The 25,423-nt window shown below is 50.0% G+C and overlaps 1 protein-coding gene across 1 annotated transcript in view; it reads right to left on the minus strand.

Moving 5' to 3' along the window:
• MSH2 (mutS homolog 2) overlaps positions 1–25,423 on the minus strand; it is a 1,146,446-nt gene that overhangs the window by 1,036,057 nt on the left and 84,966 nt on the right. Inside the window, exons 2-3 of the mRNA XM_069608417.1 lie at positions 16,342–16,496; positions 11,690–11,968 (exon numbers count right to left, since the gene is read on the minus strand). Of these exons, the coding sequence (XP_069464518.1) occupies positions 11,690–11,968; positions 16,342–16,496 (434 nt within the window). The remainder of the gene's footprint in view (positions 1–11,689; positions 11,969–16,341; positions 16,497–25,423) is intronic.

A 25,423-nucleotide genomic window follows, 5' to 3' on the forward strand; every position in this document is an offset into this window, starting at 1 on the left:
GAGCAAAGATTATTGCCTCACAGTCTTCGAGCATGATCACTTTACCATTAAAAAGAGACGGTCAGGCTAAGGCAGATGTAGCGAATACCATGGAGTTTAACGCAAATATATGACACACATACCCCTGAAAACTCAACTAATGCTAACATTCTTCAGTCTTTTAATCACACGGTTTGCTTGGCAACAAAGTAATCTTACTACCAATGCCCTGTTGAAAAAAGAAAAACTGTTTGACACAGAAACAGCTCTTAACAAGTTGGAATGGAGGCCACCAGGGGGCGCGCAGGCAATGGCTGCCTGATTGTGCTGCTCCCGCCGTAGCTGGGCTGTAGCAGGGGATTGAGCCCCCCTGAAGCTCCCCAGGTGGTCAAAGCAGGACGGAGGGGCGCGAGGAACCCCCCCAGGCACCCAACGAGCGAAGGAGCGACGCTCGGGGCCCCCGGGACCAGCGAGAACGAGACCCGCGGCGTTGGGCGGGGTCGAGGCCGCTCCAAGCCTCGGCGACCGCAGCGCCGAAGAAGCGTGGAAGAGCCCCGGGGAAAGCGCGCGCACGCAGAGGGGGCACCCTCCTCTCCCGCCTTTCTCTGCGGATCCCTCGACCCGACCGAGCACTTGGGCCCGCAGTCAGGGACTGGGGCAGACCGCGGGGGCCGGATCGATCCGCACCACGGACCCGCGCCCCTCACCCCCCAGCCCCTTCCTCCCCCGGCGATGGAAAGTAATCAGCGCTGGGAGGACCCGCGCTGGTGACCCCCCTGGAGAGGTGCGGGAACCCCAGTACACCGGGGGGGCCGCCCCCAGCAGGACAGCCGGCCCCACGCCACAACGCGAAGAGCCCAGACGAGACTCCACTGGGCGGCCGCACGCCGTGAAAAAGCAAGGCCCGGAGCGGGAAGATCCTCCGGGGTCAGGCAAGTGCGGTGCTCCCCCCGGGTTGAACTCGGGGCTCCGCCGCCCCCACGAGGAGAGTCTTGGCGGCGACGCACGGTCCCCGGGAGCGAGGCCCCCGCCAGACCTTGGTTGGGCGTGTGCCCGCCCGGGGACGACAGCGTTTCCCCCCCACACTTGGGAACGGAAGTGAGGTGATTTGAGGGGGGGAGCCCATGTATCCTGGCCCATAAAGACCAGCGGCAGCCCAAGCGGACTGCGGCCCCTTCGGCCCGGGTGTGTGGCCCCCGCCTGGAGACGGTGGGGCGTGTGCCCGCCCGTCGTGAACCCCCTGCAGCAGCACACGACAGTAAGGGTGGGGCGGCGCGCCCTGCCCGGGGGACCCCTCCCCATCCACCATTGCGCTCCCGATCTGAGAGCCCCAGGAGGGGAACCACTGGCTAGTCCAGGGGAGGAAGCCCGATGGACTGGCGGCAAACCCTACAGGAATTCCGCTTTCAGGAGATGGCGTCTAGCAAGAGAAGCCCAAGCCCCCCCCCAAGGGACTGGCACAGTCGGAGACCCCAGGTCCCCCCACGTCCGCCATGGAGAGAGGCTTTGCCTCCATATTACAGGAGATCAGGGACATGCGATCTGACATTGCCCAGAAATTCAAAAAATAGATCAAAGAGTGGACAAGGTGGAAGACAGACTGTTGCAGGTTGAGGCCAACCAGACATCATCGACGTCCCTGGAGATGGACCTAGGACTGAGGATAGCGGCCCTGGAGAAAAGAGAGGAGGAAAGGTCCAGGCAGATGGACGACTTCGAAAATAGGGAGAGGAGGAACAATCTCAGAATTTTTGGGGTACCGGAACAGGACGGGGAAACGGAGAGAGACATTATCCGCGCGGTGAGAGACATCATCACCCTCCTCTTTGCCGAAGAAATGACCACGGAACCCACGTTCGATAGAGTGCACAGGGCTGGGGGGAGAGCGGGGGGCCCCCGTTCTATCCTGGTCCGGTTCCACTATTACTCTGAAAAAACAAAGGTGTTGGAAGAAGCCAGGAAGGCTCGGGAGATCACCTACAACAACGCCCGGATTTCAATCTACCAAGATCTCTCCGCCTATACCCTGGCCAAACGCAGGATGTGTCGCCCACTAACTCTCCTGCTGAAAGAAAAGCGAGTCCGCTACCGCTGGGGCTACCCCTTCTCTCTGACCTTTGAGTACATGGGCCAGCGGTCAACCCTGACCACGGAAGATGACATACGAGTAGCCATCCAGGACTACGTTGTGGACTCGGATCCCAGGAGGGCACCGTCGGGGCCGGGGAGGGAAACCCCGGGCTCGTCGAGGGACAGGAGACGTAAAACCGGCGCAAGGAAATATAGGAAAATGAATACTCCATCGCCAGTCAAGGAGGGGGGAGCGGAACGTTCCCGAGGATTGAGACCTGGGGAAACCCACCAAGTCATGTGGGATACTCGGATAAGTCAGCGCATTCACCATTAACAGCGTCCCTACGAACAGCAAGTATGGGGGAGCCATGAGGGGGACGCACGGCTAGGAGGGAGGGGGGGCTCACAGATACACGCTTTCCACAGAATGCCCGGCTGCAGCGGGTAAGCTGGTGGTTCGGCCCGTAGCCAGGGATGGCAGAACTATTTGGCCGGACGCCGGGGAAGGGGGAGGGGGGACACGAAGTTGGGGTTGTTCAGTTACGGGTCAGGGAAGGGGGGCAGTTGGAGTTTTGTTCTTGGCCCACCCGGAGGGAAGGGGAGGGGGGAGTCGGGGGACGAAAAGTCGAACCAAGGGAGCACGTCAGGAAGAGCATGTCGAGTACGTTGACTGAGAGAGAGGAAGTCTTAGATTATGGCTGACAGTCTGCCTCCCCTGGGAGTGGACTCCCTAAATGTGCGGGGCTTAAACACCCCCACGAAGAGGTCCTGGTCTGCAGGGAATTTAGAAGGGCCAACCTCGACTTTCTCTTTGTGCAAGAGACCCATTGGCCGCGGGGCAACGAGCCCAAAATGCGGGGAGGAGGAATAGGGGAGGTCTTCAGTGCTTCCCATAAAGGCAAAAAGAGAGGGGTTGCCATCTTAGTATCGAGGAATACAGGCTTCAAGAATGAGGCCACGCTGAAAGACCCAGAGGGCCGCTACCTGATGTTACGGGGGTCCCTTCAGGGGGCCCCACTCACCCTAGCTGTAATCTATGCCCCAAATGAAGGCCAAACCCTATTTTGGGAAAAGGTAGGGGACAAACTCAAGCACTTTGTTCATGGGTCGGTGGTGGTGGGGGGGGGGGGGGGGGGGGACTTCAACATGGTCCTGGACCCTACCCGGGACGGAAAACGCACAGGCCCGCAGCCCTCAAGGGCATCGGACGAGACCATGGCGCGTAACTTCCAAGGGGTTAATCTAGACTTGGGACTGATGGACACGATCCCGATCCCCAGAACGAACCCCCCCCCCTTTACATATTAGTCACCCACCCACGCATCGTTCTCCAGGATAGATTATATCTTGGTGGACGAGATCCTGCACCCATTTACCTCAGGCCATAGGGTTGACCCCATTCCCTGGTCCGACCATGACCTGGTCCGAATCACGATAGCAAGGGGAGGTTTAAGCGAACGCAGGGGGAGGTGGAAGTGCAACGACTCCCTGTTAAAGGACGAGGTACTAGCCCAGGAAGTTCTCGAGGCCATCATGGATTTCTTTAATCTTAACGATAATGGGGAGGTAGGTGTACATACCCTATGGGACGCCTTTAAGGCCACTCTACGAGGAGTCCTGATCAAAATGGGAGCCCAGAAAAAGAGGGAGAGGGAGGCCCAGGAAAGACTACCGAGGGAGAAAATAGCCCAACTCCAACCGGGGGGGCTCCCCACGGTCCCCTTGGACCGAGGCCAGGTTACCGCCCTGGAGGACTGTAGACTCCAGCTGAGGGACCTCCTCCTCCACCAGACAGAGAGAAGCCTCCAATTGGTCAAACAAAAGTATTATGAAAAAGGGGACAAGGCGGACAGGATTTTAGCTTGGAAGCTGAGGGAGGTACAGAGAAGCAGATTAGTGAAAGCAGTAAGGAGCGAGGGGGGGGGAGATAGGTTACGACACAACCCACATTGGGGAGGCCTTCCGCCAATACTATGAGAAATTATACTCGTCCGAATTTAACGGGAGGGAGGCGGAGATTGAGGGGTTTTTGAACTCAATACAGATCCCGGCCCCATCAAGGGAGACGGCGGAGGGGTTGGAGGGCCCGGTGACGGAGGAGGAGGTGGAACGGGTGATCAGAGGGATGAAAGGGGGTATTTCCCCCGCGAGGACGGCTACTCGGTCTATTTTTAAAAGAGGTTCTGCTCAACCCTATCCCCCTACTTGGTTAGGGTATTCAATGCTGTGCTGGAAGGAGGACCCCTCCCGGACTCCATGATGGAGGTGATAATAGTGGTGCTCCCCAAGGACGGTAGGGACCCCTCGGAGTGCTCCTCTTACCGCCCAATTTCCTTACTGAACACCGATGTAAAGATCCTGGCGAAGGTGATCGGGGGGCGAATGGAGGGGATCCTTCCAAAGCTGGTCCACGGAGACCAGGTGGGGTTCATCAGGGGGAGACAGGGCTCCGATAATATCCGAAAAACTATAGATTTGTTCCACTACGCCCAGGTGTCGGACCTAGACGCGTGCGTCTTATCGCTCGACTCAGAAAAGGCATTCGACAGGGTGGAGTGGAGATTCATGGAACTCACCCTCCAGAAAATGGGCTTCGGGTCACACATCATGGGTTGGGTAGCGGCGCTATATAGGGCTCCAAAGGCCAGGGTTCAGGTGAATGGCAGGCTGTCAGAGCCTTTCCCCCTGTCGCGGGGAACGCGGCAGGGTTGCCCGCTCTCCCCCCTCATCTATGTCCTCACCATGGAACCCCTGGCCATAGCGGTCAGAGCACACCCAGACATCAAAGGGATCCAGAGAGGCGAAGTAGAATTTAAACTCTCCCTGTTCGCCGATGACATCCTGGCCTACCTGGTGGACCCGGGATCCTCGCTCCCCCCCTCATGTCCCTGATGGCCGCATATGGTCGCCTCTCGGGGCTCAAGATCAATGCCTCTAAATCAGTCCTGCTCCCCATGAGAACGAGGGACCCGACCCTGGACCCCCTGCCCAGCCTGGGAGGGATAAAAGTGGAGAGGGCTTCCATCCGATACCTGGACGTCCTCCTCACCCGGGACCTCTCCAACCTTGCTCCAGCTAACTATGACCCCGTAATGGCAAGGGTCACTGCGGATCTGAGGAGATGGGGGTCAATGATCTTGTCCTGGTACGGCCGGAGGACGGCTGTGAAGATGAACATACTCCCGCGCCTGCTATATCTCTTCACTGCCCTCACAACCAGTGTTCCCGACCAAACTTTCAGGGTCCTTCAGAATGCGGTGCGCGAGTTCATATGGCAGGGTAGGACCCCGAGGACAGCAAGAGCAATCCTGACCCTTCCGAGGGAGGAGGGAGGGTTCGGGCTGCCGGACTTCCAACTCTACTTTCGCGCTGCCCAGTTGCGCGTACTTCTCTAACACATGAAGGAGGGGATGGGTACATACTGGACGTACTTGGAGGACATGGACGCCCACCCACTCAAGGTCAGGGACCTCCTGTGGGCCCCAAGCAAATTCATTCCGAATAGACTAAAATCACACCCAACGTTGGGAGTCCTCTGGGCGATCTGGCGGGAAAGCCCCCAGACGGCGCATCTAACGTCATGGCCGTCACCGATGTCATCGCTCTGGGGTCACCCCCTCAGACTGGGAAGCAGGGGGTTCCGCAACGCTCAATCCTGGTCCGACTCGGGGATGGAATGGGCGGGGCAAATGTTCAAGGAGGGGGAATTCCGCCCTTATGAGGAAATGAGAGAAGCCCTGGGGCAGGGAACCCTCTCCATTTTCGAATATCTCCGCCTGAAGGGGATCTTGTGTGACCAATCCTGGGGACAGAATTTGAAAAGACATTTGACCCCCTTCGAAAAACTCGTGGACACAGCGACCTCCAGGAAGGGGGCGGTATCAGGGATGTACAGAATATTGAACACTGTCAACCTAGGGGAGAGGAGGAGGTTCCGTACCTTTTGGAACGATTTGGCGGGGGAGGAGATCTCTGAGGACGCCTGGGCAAGGATATTTAAGATAGCTTTCCATGGGAACTTATTCACAGCGGACATGGAACACAATTTCAAGATCTTGCAGGGGTGGCACAGGGATCCTGCGAAGTTGGCGAAAATGTTCACGGGAGTGTCCCCCACATGTCCAAGGGGGTGTGATCAGGTTGGCACAAGAGGTCACATGTGGTGGCACTGCCCGAAAGTCCAGACATATTGGGCAGAGGTACGAGGCTGGTTCGCTGAAATCACTGAGGAACTGCTCCCCCAGAACTCCCTAACAATGTTGCTGGGCCTCCCCCCAGAGGACACAGACATATCCAGATACCCAAGGATGTGGGAAAGAGCCCGGAGACCCCATCGAAGGAGGCCTGGTTGAAAAAGGTCAAGAACATGTTTCTGATGGACAAATTAACGGCAATGATGAATAACAAGTTGGGCACATTCCAAGCGAACTGGTTTGGGGTACAGCAGACCTGGGGATGGGACGTTCATTGACCCACAAGGAGGAAAGAAGGAGGGATCGGGCGCCCACGGCCCGGGGTATGGTGGACGATGCACAGCCACAAACATACTCAACGTACAACTTTTTTCTCGTGCTCCGGAAAAATAAATGTTCCGCAGCGTCTCCACAAACAAGGAGACCCACCTTGGTCAAAGTTTCAGGGGGGGGGAGGGTCTGTTCGGGGAGGGAGAGGGGAGGGGGAGGGTTGTTGGGCCAGCTATTTGTATATCTTTTTGAATTTGCCTTGCGCCCGTTTGTTGTATTATAAAAAATGCTAATAAAAGAAAGTTTAAAAAAAAAAAACAAGTTGGAATGGTTTAATTTCTACACCCGAAACAGGCTTTTAGTAAATTTATGGTGAATTCACAAAACCCTGCTCTATGAATGTGTGAGCCTATCTGGCAAAAACATATGCTGTACACAGAACGGGGGCGCACTCAGAGTTTTACAGTTAAAAAGGAGGGGAAGCAGAGGTTGTTAAAATGGGTCAAAATTGGTAAGGGGAGAATTGGAGGGGGGGGGGAAGGGATTGAATGGAGCCATCAGCAATGTGTTTTGAAGAGCAGGGCCTTTCGGTATTTCCTGGAATGCAGGGGAGCAGTCTTATCTGTATTGGGAGCTTGTTCCAGATAGAGGGTAACATAGCAGGAAAAGGTATGTTTCCCATACACTGTATTCTGTTTGTATGAGAGAATTTGTTCTTAGGTCGTAATTAATATAAACGACGAGAGTTAAAGCATGCAATTCTTTGCATTTTGAAGATGCAAAAGGATATCTCTGGCATTCTAATTCTCTAAATCCAGAGTTGTATTCTTTTTTTATAAAAAGAGGGAATAAAACCAATCATTCTGTACTTTGCATAACCTTAGAATTTGTTTGAAAAAAAAGTCAAAGGTGGGCAGAGCAGAAATGAAGATGACCACCCAATAATATCGCCCTCATCGGTCTCATTGTGTCCACCAACATAATGTTTTCGGCCAGTGCCAGTTTAAGGATCCATTTCCAAAAATCCAACTTGGTACCTTGTTGCTTAGGCGAAGTCGACTATAATAAATCCCCTAGGTAGCTATAGCAGAGAAAGAATACGCTTTACTAAACCGCACCCACCCAAAGCTTTTGCCTTCAGCCAAGCTTACACTTCACCTGCTTGTCGGATAACATTTACAACTCATCACATGCTTTAATACTGTATTGGTTTGAAGGACTTGCGGCAACGCCTCGCTCAGTATTCAATTGACAAAGGGACTGGGGCCCATACAAAGCTCAGGATTCATGTGCTGGAAACGCACGTATTAGTTTGACTGGTGGGTCTATGGGCAGTCGCTTTGTATTTCTTGTCCTTAGAACTCCCCCTATACATTTCCAGAAAGTCCTCCATTTATGGGTTTCTCTGGGACAACAATCATTACTTAATAGGTTGAGGTTTAAACATTGCACGTCCACTGGGACTCAGCTGCCCTGGTAAGAGCTTCGAGAGGAATCCACTGTAGCCAATGAAGAGAACATGCCATTGGTTGGTTATAGGTGTGATGCTGAGTTTAGGAACCAGCTGTTCCTTTCCATGCAAAGATCTCCTGAAAATGTTCTAGCCCATCATCCATAAGCACAGAGGTTGCACGCCTCCAAAGTGAAAACACAAAATCTAGGTTATGGCAGTGACCATTAGCCACAGTTCTGCTCTTCTGAAGGTTACAAAAAGACCAACAATGGAGGGGGATGAACCAGGAAAAACCTACTGAATGTAAAGCATCCTCAGAGCGGAGGACATTTAGTACTGACGACATGAGAGCAGAGACAAAAACGTTGGTTCTAGCCCTCCCACTTGCATTTAGTGTGGATTTATTTTCCTTGGCGGGCCGGTCAATCACTAAAACAAGTGACAATCCCTTAGGAAGTGGCCAGTACATTCAGAAGTCAGAAATTGTGTGAAGCATACCATCCGTGCAATGGTACTAAGATTTTTCTCAAGTGCCAGAATTGGCCATGAACAGGCTGCAGCATATATCCTATAAAGGTCGGGTTCAAAATTGCTCCCCATAGTCTGGTAAAGCAATTCTGGTGAATGGGACCACCACCTCTCCCCAGAATAGCGGGCTTACATTATCTGGTGCAAAAAACGTATTCAACACATGGTCATTTAATACATTTAAACGAATTGCATTAATTCGGACCTCAAAAATGTTTTAAGTTATTTAGATTGAACTTCACCTTCTAAGACTTTGAATCCTAACGCCAGGCCCAGAGATTGCAAGTGTGCCACTGGTACCCTTCAACCTTAAATAACCGGCAGCAGCAAAATTAAATCTGGAGATTGGCATGTGGGAAAAAAGCAGCAGTACATAAAAGCGTGGCTGCACATGCAGGTGGTCCTGATCCAATTTTAAGGAATGGAGCCTACCAGGGAAAAGTACTTCTCAGGGCCGTTTCAGCAGGGTGAAGTCAACACTTTAGCAACTGTATTGAACTTTTCATGGTTACGATTGATCCCCAGTCTTCAGACAGACTGAATAATAGCATGGTAATTTTAAAAGGAGCCTACGTTTAATTGTTGTGGAAAATAGCCGCCTGTAAACCAGAGATTTGGGTAAATGAGACTTAGTGGCAAGATCTCACCCCTCCCCCACCAACAACAATAGCACCCCAGTCCTCAATAGAAGAAAAAGCCTCAAATCTATGAAATAAAGCAACTAACGTGTGGTGTGGTGGTTCAGATTGGGTTACCTTACTGCTCAGGGACACTTTTTGTGGGACACACTCCCACAGCCACTAGGGCTACTTGTCATGCTGCAATATACTACAAATTGAGCCTGGCAGATAAAGCCTTAGACTCCATGCAAAAGGGGTTCATGTCATTGTTAGGGAGAATTCTCATGCTATGGCTAATTTCCCTTACCTATGGAGTCCCCCAGCAGCTTTGCTGGATTTGAAGGGTTTGTTTTTTCTCCTGCTAAGAGTGAGACTCTTTTCCCACTCTTAGACATTTTTTGCTATGTCTGTTCTAGGCTATTTTTGTGTTTAAACATGTGTTACACAGCACCCTCCGTGCAGTGACACAGGGGTGTCATAGCGACCCCCAAACATAGACTCCATACCCTGGGACTGACTACTGTCTCCCAGGGCATGTAAAGTCCCAATTAACTTTACTGTCAATTGTTATGAACTTAACCAACCAGTACAACCCATCTTACTATGGAGGTACTGGAAAGGGTTAATAGTTTTTCCCTTATGTTCATTTTCGAGAGGGTACCATACAGTCCCTCTCTCAAAAGTTTCTGGCTGGTGGCAGTGGTTACTACCATAAATATTCAACCGTGGATATTTCCCTATGGGATTTTCCCATTGTTCGAGGCTACCACATTTTCTGACAGCCTCTAACATACAGCTGGTGCATTTTAATATTAACTTTGCTCTGGTAGGTTTTATTTGCCAGAACTTTAATATAACTTCTTTTTCATGTCTTTCTCTAAACTCCTAACCCAAGTCGGGGATCCTTTGTTCGTCCTGCCAAGAAGCCCTCCTTTCGGCGCCACTGAGTCTGGGGTGGGTCCATTGTGTGGGAGGGGGAGTAGGACCCCTGGACAGGGTTGCCTCCGCAACCTATGTAACACTCTATCCTGATAGGCTGGAGGGTCTCCCGCCAAGATGACCACTCCACTGTGTGAGTGACAGCTAGGCTGTATGAATGGGGATAAAAGCAGGGTCCTGAGGACTGGAAGAGCAAGACGTCGCCACTGGAACTAAGAAGCCAAAGAAGAGAGAAGCCAAAGACCCCTACAGCGACTTAACCAACGGTGAAGCCCTGCTGCAGCGTCTCACCACTTTTCTCAACACGAGAAAAGATCTTCTGCAAGAGCCTTCTTCCCTTGAGCTGGTGGGGCCAACCAGTTTGCCAATCGCCTGCCTTGGTCAAATCGCCAGTACCCTGTTATCGGAGGCCGGATAGCCAGGCACCAGTCCACCCGGACCGCGATTTAAAGGAGAGTACCTTTTATTCGTCGGGCAGCACCGCGGCTGGTTTCATCCCTGGGTAGTGCAGTAACTCTAACCTTCCTCCACGACGAGAGCCTCTCTTCCTCTGCTGGATCCCCCGAACTGCAGGAACAACCACCACCGCAGGAGCCACTTCTTCATTGTAAAGTTACATTGTTCCGCCAGGCCGCCCTTTCTTCGCGGTAGCTCTAAAGGCGTTTAAAATCCTTTACCTACCTGTTGGGTTGGCGCCCCTCTCTCAACATTGTCTTTCACCTTCTGCATCCACCTTTTCGAAATCGTTAACGAAAGACCCGACTGCAGCTACAAGAACATTTTGCTCCTGGGCCCTTGCCCTGTACCACCGCCTCTGGCTACATTTGTTAAAACTGCCTTCTTTAGATTGCTTCTCCACTAGAACTGTGTTGGTGCACCTACTTCTTATAACTACCCTTTTCTTCCTTTTTTAAAACTTGTGAAATGCCATTTTGCTCAGTTTTCATTTAAGTATTTCCTATACTGATGCACTGTCTTGCTTAAACTGGTTCACAAACTTATGGGAAGTGTTGCAAGGGTGTGTAAGAAGCTATTTCTGAAGAACTTGTGCTTACCCTCCCTTGTGAGAAATTGATAGAGTATCCCTTGTGTGTGGTTTTCACTGTGCCGTTTTGCTCAGTTTTCACTCTGGTTCACTTGGTCTACAATTTAACTAGGGAGTGTGTATATTTTTCTCTGACTTATTTTAATTTGCTTGATGACTGTGATAAATGTGTTTTACTAGAAGTGTATAAAATAAATATATATATACTTTTTAATACAAAGTGTTTCCTTGTGCCATAGTACTGTAGGCCTATTGTGTAAACCCTGAATATTGCTCATCTCCCTCTTGAGATAAGTCTGACTGCTCAGCCACAGCTACCAACTAAATCTTTGTGGTACGGACTGATACCAAAAGAGATTTACTGCTCTCACCTATAGTCCTAATCTTCTGTAGTGCTCCCTAAGGGAACTGCACAGGATTCAGCCTAACAGTCATTCTTGCACCAGGTGTTTTACAACCCTAGAGTATTGGTATTTTTCTCTCCACAAAACCTTATTCTGTCTCCCAGAAGCAGGCTGTAAGTATCGGTGTATGCACACATCAAATAACAGAATAAAAACAAAAGATTAATGTAAAGATATGTAGTCACCTGTCTCACTTTCCCCATGTCTCCAGCAGTCTCGCCTCCAGGAAGCACACATTCCTTTGGTCCAATTTGAATCAGCAGCGCTTCCAGGTTCGAGAACTGATCATTATCAGAGAACTCGCACACCCCAAGCTTCCTGAGTGTAGAATCAATGTATCCAACGCCGACTACTCGCTGCCCATCCACAGCCGTTAGTTTCAAACCCACAACTCCAGCTGCCGTAGACATATCACTGTTGCCAAAGAGAATCTCCTCAAATTGAGATAGGTTACCTGGGGAGGCCTGTGTAGGAAATCAAAAAGGAGCATACATGCCTTTAATGAGTAGCTACAGTAATTGAGGCACAGTACAAACACGGAAAGCTCGAAAAGCTTGCTATTGGTTCACAAACGTGATATCATCAGATGGCAAGATCACTTTTAAGTGAATAATGAAAGCAAGCAGAGAGGCCTCAGCAGAAGGAAAGAGTGAAATATAATCTGCCATTACTGTGAACTTTCACAGGCACAATGGATCACTCCAGAGCACAATATTATCTAGGATACTAGAAAAATGCAAGTTTTCTATAACCAGCAGTGAGCAAAGGGGGTGCATTTTGAATTAGGCGGTATAAATCTGCACTACAAAATGACGCAGAAATGAAATCTGAAATCCTCAGACAGACAGACAGACACACACACATTCAAGAAATGTATGCTGGGTTTAAAAGGTTTGAAAAAAAAGTTTCACCGGAAATGTGAAAGTGGGAAAGTCCCTTGGAGCCAAGTCACACATTCCACAACGCCACCAAGTTAGCCATTTCTGGAAGTTCACCTCCAGTTCTGAACCACAACAGCAAGGCATTGTGGGTATGCAAATTAGCCCAAATGCAAAGCTTTTTCTCCAGGAAATTGTCTTTGTCTAGGAGGGCAGTGCTACTTTATACATCGTTTAATCAACCCAAGATAGACATTTGCAAGGCTGCCAGAACAACTACACAAATGGTTTCACACTTAGTCCTTATAGCCTTGCTGTTGGAGCATTTAGCCACGTTGCCCTCCTAGACAAAGACAATTTTCTGGAGAAAAAGGTTTGCATTTCAGCTAATTTGCATACCCACAATTCCTTGCTATTGTGGCTCAGAACTAGAGGTGAACTTCCAGCGATGGCTACTACTCCACAGTAATAATAGTCTATTTTATGCTGGATAATAGTGGAACGACGACTCCCCCGGTCATGCAAACAAGGTTGCGTAACAGCACCAATTTTGTACAATCTTTTTGTTTCCGATCTCCAGGACTATCTGGCCTTGATAAAAGCGTGCCCCTGCCCCTCCAAAAATTGACTATTCTCACGGTCGGGTCCTGGCATACGCTCATGATTTGGTCTTATTAGACCACACCTTCAACGGTATTCAGCGTACTGCACGGGCCTGTTGGAATATGCAGAGAAAAACAGACTAGTCAATGATAACCCCCAAATTAAGCAAATAGCAAGACAAAGACTTCTGATTCTAAATACCGTGATTGTGTACACATCAGTATTTAAATACTTGGGAATAGAATTCGAAGTCAGAAGGGGATATAAAATATATATTGAAACCCGGGTAAGCTAGGCTGTTCAACTCACAACATTGATTAGTCAGTTTGCCAGGAAACGGGCAGGCTACTCTATATTGGGCATTAGACAGCTGTATATGCAATGCTTGGTCCCGGCAGACATTTATGGACTGGAGAGACTAATGGAAATTGACCTTGAATGGCTGCAACTAATTGAAGGTAAATTCTGGAGAAAGCTATTGGGTCTCCCAGGGTGTGTCCCTATGGCTATATTGAGACTTGAACTAGGCCTGCACGCCCTTAAATCCATGGTGCTGAAGAAGAGGGCAATTTTAATCATAAAACTGATGGAACGGTCTCTCTAATCCACTACTAAGCACTATGATCCAGAGATCGGAAACTAAATCGGACCTTAGTAGAGGAATGGACTCATTATTTAAAAAGGTAATTGGCTGGAATTCTATTTGGGGGAAAGATAATGCTAATCTCTGACGGCGACTGATTAAACATCTGGACCTATGGGACTGGTGTGAACATTTTAAGCATCTGGGATCCCTGAAAAGTTATAGGTTTGTAACAGATGTCCTTTACACTTATGAAAAGATGCAACCTGATCTTGCCCTTTGTCCATCTAAGGCTTTGAGGTGATTTAAGAATTAATAGGCTCCCAGTGTTGAGCGTAGTGGGCACGTCCATGGCCATATCGGTTTCGGAACGTTCCAGCTGCATTTGTGGCAATAGTGCCGCCCAGGAGACGGCCAGACACATTCTCACTAAGTGCAGCAGTATGGAGAAGGTATATCTGAAACACCTTAGTAAGTTTGTTCACCTCCAAGACTCGATAAAAGACTCCACATTCTGGAAGAACTGTATAAACATGCAGAACGGGAGCAAGCACATTGCGCTTTTCAAGGTCTGGAAGGTGGTGGAGACACATCTAACTCGGCGTTGAGTGGAACTATAGTAACATCTGATCTACACATTTAATATGTGTTTCAACATGGGGAGCACAAACAACCAACATAGAGGTGCTTTCAGCAAACCGGTATATTGGCTGGTTATATTAATATTTGGCATGCCAATAGTACATGATATGGCCTGGATACCCTATGTGAGATTGCGAAGGAGACTATAAAGATAGGGAAATGGCACGTGCTGGTCTAGGCACGTTCTGCACTTTACTTGTGAATGACCAGAGGAATTGAAGAATGGATGACTATGCACTTTCCTTTTTTCTCTTAAGAATATGAATTATATTTAAGGCTTTTATGACTGAAATTTATACCGTTTTATCTGTAGGATATATATACATCGTAGTCGGTTTTTAGGTCATTTGTGTGATATTTTGTAATATTAGCATTACCAAATACTATGATAGGAATTAATTGAATTTGATTTTATAAGATGCTGTTTGATGTTTAAATAATGAATGCATCTGTGTAAAGTTTTAATTTAAAACTAACACATTAAATACATTAATAAAGTAGCACTGCCCTCCTAAACAAAGAATTTCCTGGAGAAAAAGGTTTGCATTTGATCCAATTTGCATACCCAGAATGCCTTGCTATTGTGGATCAGAACTGGAGGTGAAGTTCCAACGATGGCTACTAGGTGGCGTTGTGGAATGTGCCCCCCACATCTCTTCTTCATGCAGTGTATAAACTTCCTGTTCAACTAGTGGTGGGAATAGGTGCCCAACACCAAGGGCACTCCATAAAAAGGATTGCAGGTGCGATTTCCCAGTTGTGTTTTACATAATAAAGAAAACAATTGCAGATGTTACAAAACCTGGGCCAGGAAAACAAGTGCACAGCCACTGTTGGAATTTCTGACCACGGTCAAGCTATTGAAATTGGGCCCCGTATAAAGTACAGGGCACAAATAAACGAAAGTATCCTTTGCAGATGTTAATGGGTCTTGTGCCACATACTGTTGCCACTTGCATGGTCTCTTGGCACTCTGTCAGGTCTGCAAAGGAAGGAGGAGGATTGAGTTGTTTGTTAGTGGGATGCAGAGGGAGAAGAGCAAGAGAGCTTTGATGTGCTGTTAGCAGCTTCAGTTTGGAGAAATCAGTCACTATGCCTTGGTGTGTTTTTGGTTGGTAGCCATCATGTAGTGTTGAGGTGGGATTGTGTGTGATTTGTTCTCATCTCGGGTGTTATGAACTGTGTGTGCAGTTTGTGGTGAGGTAGGGAAGTGGTTGTGTTCAGTTCAGCGTTTGAGGGGCGATTGCAGATAGGTGAGTTTTTAGTACGATTGGTTAGTCGCAATACATTTCCTACACATGAATTCCACCAAATGTGACCCATTTCTCCCACCTCCTCCCTCCCTCGCCCCTCAACAGCTCATAAATGTGTGATGTCTTTTCCATCCCCAGCAATCCATCTAGGTGAGACACAATCCCCATCCCCAACATTTCATCCAAGTGCGGTACCGTTTCTGCCCCCAAACAATCTGACTAAGTGTAATGCATTTCTCACCCCAGGCAGACCATCTAAGTGCGATACATCTCCTGCTCACAACACTTGGATGAAGTGTGCTGCACTTCCCGCCCCCAACTGCCCATCCAACTGTATCTGTGGCTAACCTAAACATACAGGCTGACTGTAAAGTGTGGCTAGTTCAGACAACTCAGCTACAACACAACCAACACCAAATACCAAACCCCACCCAACCACATGCCTTTGTCCACCCACAAAATCCATTCCTAATGCATTGTGACATGCATGTCAGTACGGCCCCATTGTGTGGTTCTAGGGCACAGACTCTTGTACACTGTAGACTAACCTTCTTGATAGGCATGCACCATAAATGTCAAGGTGTGACTGTATTACTCCAGGATGCAGTACTTCAGTTTAGTGTAATTTAGTGTTGTGAACATCCGCGATGCATTACAAAGGTATCAGGTAGTTATGAAGAACCCACGAGCTCTTGCAAAAAATAAAACGTTTCAGGCAAATGTGCAAGTCCGGTTGAATGCATTTCCTTATTCTGCCTTTCATCGCTATCCTAAGGAAACACATCATGTAGACAGTATATGAACATACGATCGTCGTGTAGGAAGAGCCACTTAATGCATTAATGAAGCAACTCCAAAAGCCATTGCGAGTATCTTACCTTAAATTCCAAGTGCCAGTCATTATCCTTGTTCGATTTACTGCTTCCTTTATTTTTATAAACCTCGACTCTATACTGCCGGACCAGAAGCAGATCCTTCACAACTGACTCAAAGTTCATTTTACTGAGCACCACGCTCTCTAGTTTCTTGTCTCCTAAAGGAAAGATAATTAACAGTCAATAGATCCCAGATAAACAATGAAGTGTGTGGGGGTAGGGGAAGAGGAAGAAACGGCAAGTCCACAGTACCCCCCCATCTGCAGCCAAAGCAGTAACAATGACTATATTTTCACCTTAGTTTACCTTTCTTAAAACAAATTGGTATTGTGCCCCTTCTATTGCCACCATCCATTTTGCTGTATTTTTCGGTATCAAATAAAAAAGGTTATCATGCTTGAAATGTAATCCTAAAAGATGTTCAATGACTAGGACATTTCGATCCAAACGAATCGACACACAAGAGGCAGCGCCAAGGACATGTATACCAGACTGAAGAACGCTACATGGATTCCTACCACTACACCCCCAACCACCACCAACACCACCACCACCACCACCACCACCACGGCTGCTGCACCCAACTACCCAACAATGTTGTACTACTGGTATAATGGGGGAGTGTAGGTTGGCAATCTGAAATTCAAACTACAAGGAGCAAAATTCCAAGCACTAATGGGAGTGCTACATACTGTACAAACCAGGACCCCATTCCCGATGAGAACAGAGCTGCAAGCTGAATACAGTTAAGAAATTGAGTGTCCCTCTGTAATGTTTTCTGCATGTGTTCCTCCTCTGTTGCATGCAATTACTATTTAATATTCTTTTGTATATTCTTCTTGCAAAAAGGATAAAGCCTTCAAAAAAGTGCCCTCTTCACCTTTATAAATATGCATTGATTTAATAATTTAGTATCCCTTTGCCGTCAATGATTTAGCAAGACCTTTTGAAATGTTCTAATGTTAGACAAGTGGGAAGTGCATCATTCTGCAGCAATTCATCATTCTTTTAGCTTTCAGAGTTGTGTTGGAGGGTATCAGATGTGGAATTGTCCCCTTGTTTTCAGCAACCTGTGTTTACTAGCAACCCAGTTGAACAAGTTTCATTATGAGTAATGTATAGAGTACGTATCTGTGCGTTCAATTTATTCGCCAACCGGAGCAACAGACGACTATAGTCCAGTTTACGACCATGGAGACCAATGGACCGAAAAAGTCCTTGTTCAGGCCTTGTGACACTTACGTCCTAAAAAAACGTGAACAAAGGTAACAGGCATGCAGATAGTCTATACTGCCTCTACCCTAACCATTCCCCGGAGGAATGTGAAATCTGCCAGGGTTTTTCATACAAAACACTTAAGGACAGAAACCGTTGCCTCATTTGTTGGCTTAATTAAGCAGCGTACCCGGCATCGGAAGCGTGTTCGTAAAGGAGTGGGCGAGCTACCACTCCCTCTGACAAGAGGTCTCCATCAGGTCACAGGTCCAAGTCTGAAGAACCTTCGACAAAGAAACAAAAAACGGGTGAGCCAAAATCGTCCACGAGCAACGATAAGGCCAAACACTCCTCTCCAGTTGTAATTTTTGAAAAAGTAGCGGTGAAGGGTCCCATTCTGGGTCTAAGCACTTGTCCAAAGTCCTGTCAATGAAGAAGCCATCAGAAAAAAAAAAAAAGATTGAAAGGCTCACACCCATCGACTAAAACCACGGACGACTCGTCGACATGGTCCTCTCCAACGACAGACAAACACAAATCCAAGTTGTCCACAAAGACCTAGTCTTCGTCTGCAAAAAAAAACACCATTCGTCCTTGGAGTCTCGCACTTAAGGTGTCATGGCCACTGGACAAGGACCACTAGTTCCATCATATAAAGGGTGCAGGTGGACCCAGTCTAGGCGCCTTTGGTGCCAGGCTCATGAGAAAGTGTGCTCTGCACACTTTTTCTGGTGCACGTGTTATTTCCTCCCCTGCAGGGTCCCCACGTGCTTTCAGGTCGGGCGTGGCCATAGGAAATCATTGGGCTGTACGTGCAGCATCCTCTTGGAGTGGCAAGGTGGGGCCACAAGGCGGAGCCAATGGGGCGTGGCAGGGGCCAGGCTATTTAAGCCTGCACTGCGCGCATGCAAGCGCTTCGTGTTAGTCTGCTTATAGCAGCGTAATGCTCACCGTCTCCAGAAGCACTCTAACCGATTCCAGAAATACCATCGCCTGCAGCGCATCTTACCTGATTTCAGCAGTCACCACAATCGGAGCGCATCCTTACCTGTTCCGGGCGTCCAAGCTACGCGGGAGCTCATCTTGTCCAGCACCCTCGCGGATCCATTATCCATCAACCGCCAGCAGGTCTTCGGATTGCTGCTTCTCGTCAGACTTCGCAAGGCTATCTCTGCAGGAGAAAAGGACAAACAAGGTTAGAAACAACAAAGACATTACGCTAAGGTTGCGAGCAACACATTCTTCGCGTTTGACCTTAGAACCAAACTTACCATCTACTTGGGACATCGTAAACTCCTCAGGCCCCCAATTTGGACTCGCTTCTAGTACCGCGACTCTGCTGGGCCCTTCACCACCTATTGGGGAGAAGGAAAGACATTCCAAGGGATACGGACAATAATCACGGAAAAAATACCTTGAAAAAGGATATGGACAATAATCATTGTTGAGAAACACTTACCTTTGAAGTGAGTCAGCCACAGCCTGTCTGGGTTGCCACGCACACAGACCAGTGAAGAAACTAGGTCCATTCAAGGCACCCCTGCATTTGAGAAGCAAGACGTAGAGCTCATCCTCATAAATAAACAGGTGAGACGATATGGGTAGACACATGCTCACCTCATTCTGGTGCTCTTCCAGCTCTGCCCTGAAGAGCAGAAGAAGGAAGGTTTCCTATACCAACAGCAGGAGGCCAAGAGGAAGACTGTCCTCTCCGTTCCATTACTGGACGACATCTGGGATGAGGGATGTTGCTCCTGAAGAACAGGTCCGCGGCTTCTGCTAAGAGGGACCGGTACGAGAAGAAGTACCGGGTCCCGGACTCTGCCCCCATGTGCCTTAGGGCACAGCCGTCCCCGGATTCAGTCATCTCCGCGGCGGCCAAGAAGGCGACGGCGGGGGCGACGGCTTCAACCTCAACTTCCCTGCCAGACGGCGAGGGGAAGAAACTGGACGCCATGGGGCGACGGGTCATCTCGTCGGCGGCGACTATTAAAGTGGCCAATGCCCTCGCGATTGTGGCTCGCTACGACAGGGAGCTGTGGTTTAAGATCGCTCCCCTGCTGGACTTCCTCCCGGACGACAAGAGGGCGGAGGCCCCGGAAATCCTACAGGAAGGCGCGGTGGCTTCGGACCACACCATAGCGGTGGCCACGGACATCGCCGACACCGGCTTTCACCAGATGGGAAACAGCGTTTGCCGTCGACGTGGCAGGCTCAAGGCAACCGACTTCCGCCAGGACGTACAGACCAGGGTTCTGGACATGCCCTTCGACGGGAACAACCTGTTCGGCAAGACAGTGGATGAGTCACTAGAGGCCATCAAGGCAGACGCAGACGGCTCGGGCCTTGGGTGTTCTTCAACAATGACGGCCGTCCTTTCGGACCTCTGGAAGCAAGCAGGGTGCCTCCAAAGGATTTGGCGGCGGTTCCTCGACATACCGCCAAGCGGCCCGCTCCTCATCGCAAGAAGCCTACAGAGGACGTGGCAAGACTGGAGGATCTCGTCGTCGTCGCCAAGGAGGTCAAGGCAGCAAGGCCGCGGCCAAGCAGGACTGAACCGGCCGTGGCGTCGGGCCCCCACCCAAGCACCCTGGTGGGAGGCCGCCTGGCACAATTCGTCAGCGTTTGGGAGTCCATCTCCACCGACCGTTGGGTGCTAGATGCCCTGGCCCGCGGGCACACCCTGGAATTTCAGAGGTGGTGTCCCCGTATACCACCTGTGGCCAGGAAGGAAAACCACGTCCCACAACTTCTGCTGAAGGTACGAGCGATGCTAAGGAAGGGAGCCATAGAACTCGTCCCAAAAAGGCTCCAGGGCTCCGGAGTGTACTCGCGGTACTTCCTCGTCCGGAAGAAGACCGGCGGTTGGCGGCCCATCCTGGATCTTCGTCGTCTAAACAAGTACATCAAGTCTCAGAAATTCTGGATGGTCATCCTCCAACACGTGCTGGGACAGCTGGAGGGAGGCGATTTCCTATCGTCGCTGGACTTGGAGGATGCCTACTTCCACATCCCCATTCTAAAGGGACATTGTTATTGTTATTTTACACTTATATAGCGCCTTATATACCATTGGTATGGTCTGAAGGCGCTGGTAGGTTGAACGCCCTTGGGAACCGAAGTTCAGATCAGTAGAGAGAGTAGAGATAGTCAAAAGGTGCGTGTGAGCACCCGGTATGTGTGCAACTCGTACGGTACTCGTGTAATAGCTGCTTCTTAGCGGTAGGTGTGGTGGTTGAGAGATCAGGAGAATGTGTTCGTTCTGGCAGGATTTATCCGGAACGGATGTGGCTGCGTTAGGCCTGAGGAAAATGCCTGGCTGGGGGTGTGAAACCAGCAGTGTTTACATAGAAAGATGTGGAGTAAGCGGCGGATGTTGGTATGAGAACAGTTATACCGAATGGTGTCATAGTATCTCTGTATTCTAGTTGAGTGGTGATGTAAAGGAGAGAGTACGCGTGGTGGTGTGATATGATGGGTTATATGCTCTTTCAATGAGCACACTTCTAAATGCAACTTTCCCAGAGAGGGTACTGGGCACACTTCTAAATTCAATTTACAAGAGAGGCTATTGGGCAGAGGGCTGTTGGGTACACTACTAAATGCAAATTTTCACAGAGCGTCTACTGGGCACACGTCTAAATTCAATTTCTAGAGAGGCTATTGGGCACGCTTCTAAATGCAACTTTCCAGAGTGTCTATTCGATACACTTCTATAATAAACTTTCACAGATGTTATTGAGAACACTACTAAATGCAACTTTCACAGTGTGGCTATTGGGCACACTTCTAAGTGCAGCTTTCACAGAGGATATTGGGCACACTTCTAAATGCAACTTTCACAGCGAGGCCATTGGGCACATTTCTAAATTCAATTTACGGCAGAGAGGCTACTGGGCGCACTTGTAAAATCAATTTTCCAGAAAGGCTATTGGGAGCGCTTCTAAATTCAATTTTCTAGAGAGGCTATTGGGTACACCTCTAAATGCAACTTTTACAGAGCGTCTATTGGATACCCTTCTATAATCAACTTTCACAGATGCTATTGGGCACACTTCTAGATGCAACTCTCATAGAGGCTATTGGGTACACTTCTAAATTTCACATAGTGTCTATTGGGCACACTTCTAGATGAAACTATCACATAATGGCTATTGGGAACACTACTAAATTCACAGCGGGGTTATTGGGCACACTTCTAAATGCAACTTTCCAGTCTGTCTATTGGGCACACTTTTAAATGCAACTTTTACATGCTAACATTCACAGTTCCATCTAGATGCGACGCAGGCCAATATTCACAATTCCGTGTAAGAGTGGACATGCTAACATTCACAATTCCATCTAAGTGTGGACATACTAACATTCACAATTCCATCGAAGTGTGGACATGCTAACATTCACGATTCTATCTAAGTGTGGACATGCTAACATTCACGATTTTATCAGTGTGGACATGCTAACATTCGCAATTTCATCTAGATGCGACGCAGGCCAATATTCACAATTCCGTCTAAGAGTGGACATGCTAACATTCACAATTCCTTCTAAGTGTGGACATGCTAACATTCACGATTCTATCTAAGTGTGGACATGCTAACATTCGCGATTCCATCTAGATGCGATGCAGGCCAATATTCACAATTCCATCTAAGAGTGGACAGGCTAACATTCACAATTCCATCTAAGAGTGGAAATGCTAACATTCACAATTCCATCTAAGAGTGGAAATGCTAACATTCACAATTCCATCTAAGAGTGGACATGCTAACATTCACGATTCCATCTAGATGCGACGCAGGCCAATATTCACAATTCCGTCTAAGAGTGGACATGCTAACATTCACAATTCCATCTAAGAGTGGACATGCTAGTATTATGGCACTCTATGTTATTGGTAGGTAAGATAGAGTGGCAGGGGTTTTCTGGAGTAGAGTGATTGCTCAATTCCCCACCCATGCCACACTCACAGTTTTTGTTGGTGTCTGTTGGCTTCCTTGGCGTCCCCTGCAGACACCTGCAGACACATCTTGAAGCCGCCAATGTAGGAGCCGCCCTTAGCCGCAGGGGGCTGCCGGGCAGAGGGCTGCCCTGGGGATTTCAGATTGGTCTGTCAAGTGGCCAGGGAGGGGGCGGGACCAGGAAGGGGCGGGAGGGGGGAGGGCTCGGGGACTGGAAGAGGGACTGGGGAGAGATGGAGGGAGAAAACACGGGGGTCGAGGGGCTCTAGGCCCACGGAATGCCCAGAAGTTAGGGTCAGCACACAATCCTGGGCGCAACACTCACCGGCAGGGTTCTTTCAGTAAACAGACCGTGATGGCTACGGGCAGGTTGCTAGACCCGGAAGCCTGAACGGATGGCCCAATCAGAGCTCGTGGCAGGCTGGGAGGCGGAATGGCTCGGGGACTGGAAGAGGGAGTGGGGAGGGATGGAGGGAGAAAACACGGGGCTCGAGGGGCTCTAGGCCCACGGAATGCCCAGAAGTTAGGGTCAGCACACAATCCTGGGCGCAACACTCACCGGCAGGGTTCTTTCAGCAAATTCCTACGATTTGTGGTCCAGGGGTGGCACTCCCAGTTCAAAGCCCTCCCCTTTGGATTGAAGTCGGCGCCCAGGGTATTCAACAAGTGCCTGGCACCAGTGGCAGCGCGGCTGCACCTACAGGGGATTCACGTCTACCCCTACCTGGACGACTGGCTCATCCGAGCAAAGTCAAAGGAACTCGCAGTCGATCACACTGCAAAGACAGTCGGATCTGGGATTCTCAATTAACTTGGCGAAATCCCACTTAGTACCGTTGCAAGTCGCCCTGTTCCTGGGAGCCAGACTCGACACAGTGGCGTGATTAGCCTCCCGGACGAAGCCCATCCTGGGCAAGGTGCAACGGCTGACGACCATGGAGGTGGCCAGGGTGAGGTACATCAAGTCCCTACTCGGCATGATGTCGTCGTGCATCTATCTCGTGCGCCTATGCAAGCTGCGGATGCGACCACTACAGGAGTTCCTAGACGCCCGGCGGATGCAAGCGGCAGGCAGTTTCGAGGACAGGATTTCACTGAACGAGACTTTCCGCCAAGTGATCTGATGGTGGGGCACCCGCACGCATCTGGCGGCAGACATGGACTTCCAGACCCCGGCACATCAGGAAACAGTGACGACGGATGCTTCCCTGGAGGGATGGGGAGCGCACACTGGAGATCTCCACGCAAGAGGCCTTTGGCTCCCGGAGGAGAGGTCCCTGCACATCAATGTCCTGGAGCTCCGAGCCGTGTTCTGGGCCCTCAGGTCGTTCCTTCCGTCCCTCAAGGGCAAGATGATAAGGATCATCACCAACACCACCACAATGTTTTACATACAGAAGCAAGGGGGCACCAGATCCCCAGCCCTATCCAAGGAGGCGCAGGATATGTGGCACTGAGCCGTCGGCCAAAGGATGTTTCTGGTACCCTTCCATCTGGCAGGAATAAAGAACACCATGCCGACTCACTCAGCAGGGAGCTGCACTCGTGTCACGAGTGGGAACTGCGGCAGCATCAAGTGGATCTCCTATTTCGACGATGGGGCAATCCCCAGATCGACCTATTCACGACGGCGACAAACGCCAAGTGCCGGAGGTTTGCCAGCAAGTTTCCCCAGCTGGAGAGCATGGGCGATGCCTTCTCATTCCCCTGGGACGGCCTATTCCTGTATGCGTTGCTGCCGTTGCCATTGCTGCTAAGACTCGGTCAACTCAGACGGTCCCGGTGCAGGATGATCATCGCACCAGTGTGGCTGAGGCAGATTTGGTTCCCGGACCTTCTGGACATGTCAGCGTCCCCCCCATTCAAACTGCCGACGGATGTGATCTTCTCGCCAGAGAAGGTGTTGCCATCCTCCACCACGACCCTGGGTCACTGAACCTGCAGGCCTGGCTCCTGCAGCACTAGAGTTCGGAGGGTACGATATCCCAGCGGACTGCAAGGAGGTGCTTGCAAAGGCCATGGTGTCCTCGACTCACAAGTGCTATGGACACAAATGGAAGAGGTTCTCTGTCTGGTGCTGTGCACAGAAGATTAACCCTCTGCGGATAACGGCACCTCAAGTGCTGCCGTACTTGCTATCGCTGGCCAAGGTGGGGCTGGAGCACACCTCCATCAAGATCCACCTGGCGGCTATCTCCCGCTACACCAGAACTCTGACGCTCGTCGCTGTGGTCCCATCGCCTGGTGAAGGAGTTCATGAAAGGACTGTTCCGATCATTCCCGCATGTGGCCACCATTTGAGCCTCTGCATTCGGCACCGTTGAAGTTCCTGTCGTGGAAGACAGCGTTTCTTGTGGCGATCACCTCCGCACGACAAGTGGGAGAGATCCAGGCCCTCTCCTATAAACCTCCATACCTGAAATTCCACGAGACGAGGGTAGTGCTGAGGACGCACCCCTCCTTCATGCCCAAGGTGCCGTCGGACTTCCATCTCAAAGAGCCCTTGGTGTTACCTGTTTTCTTCCCGTCACCTTCGTCTCCAGCTGAGAGGACTTTGCACTCGCTGGATGTAGCTAGAGCGCTGAAGCTGTATTTGGACTGCACGAAGAGCGTTCGGAAGACATCACAACTGTTTGTGAACTTTGGAACTGTGAACCAAGGGAAGGCCCTTTCAAAGGCTTCCATTTCCAGATGGCTCTCCGGCTGCATCATGCACTGTCACCAGTTGGCAAACTGACCGTTGCCCGGCCGTCCGAGAGCCCTTTCGACCAGAGCGATTGCTGCTACCACGGCGTTCTTGTCTGGTGTACCCCTGCTGGACATCTGCAGGGCTGCTACGTGGAGGTCGACGCACACCTTCACGAGATTCTACTGCGTCGACCGGGATTCCAGGGAGGAGTCCAGGGTCG

Source organism: Ambystoma mexicanum, chromosome 4q (assembly GCF_040938575.1).
Source record: "Ambystoma mexicanum isolate Mex_15411 chromosome 4q, UKY_AmexF1_1, whole genome shotgun sequence".
Lineage (NCBI taxonomy): Eukaryota > Metazoa > Chordata > Amphibia > Caudata > Ambystomatidae > Ambystoma > Ambystoma mexicanum.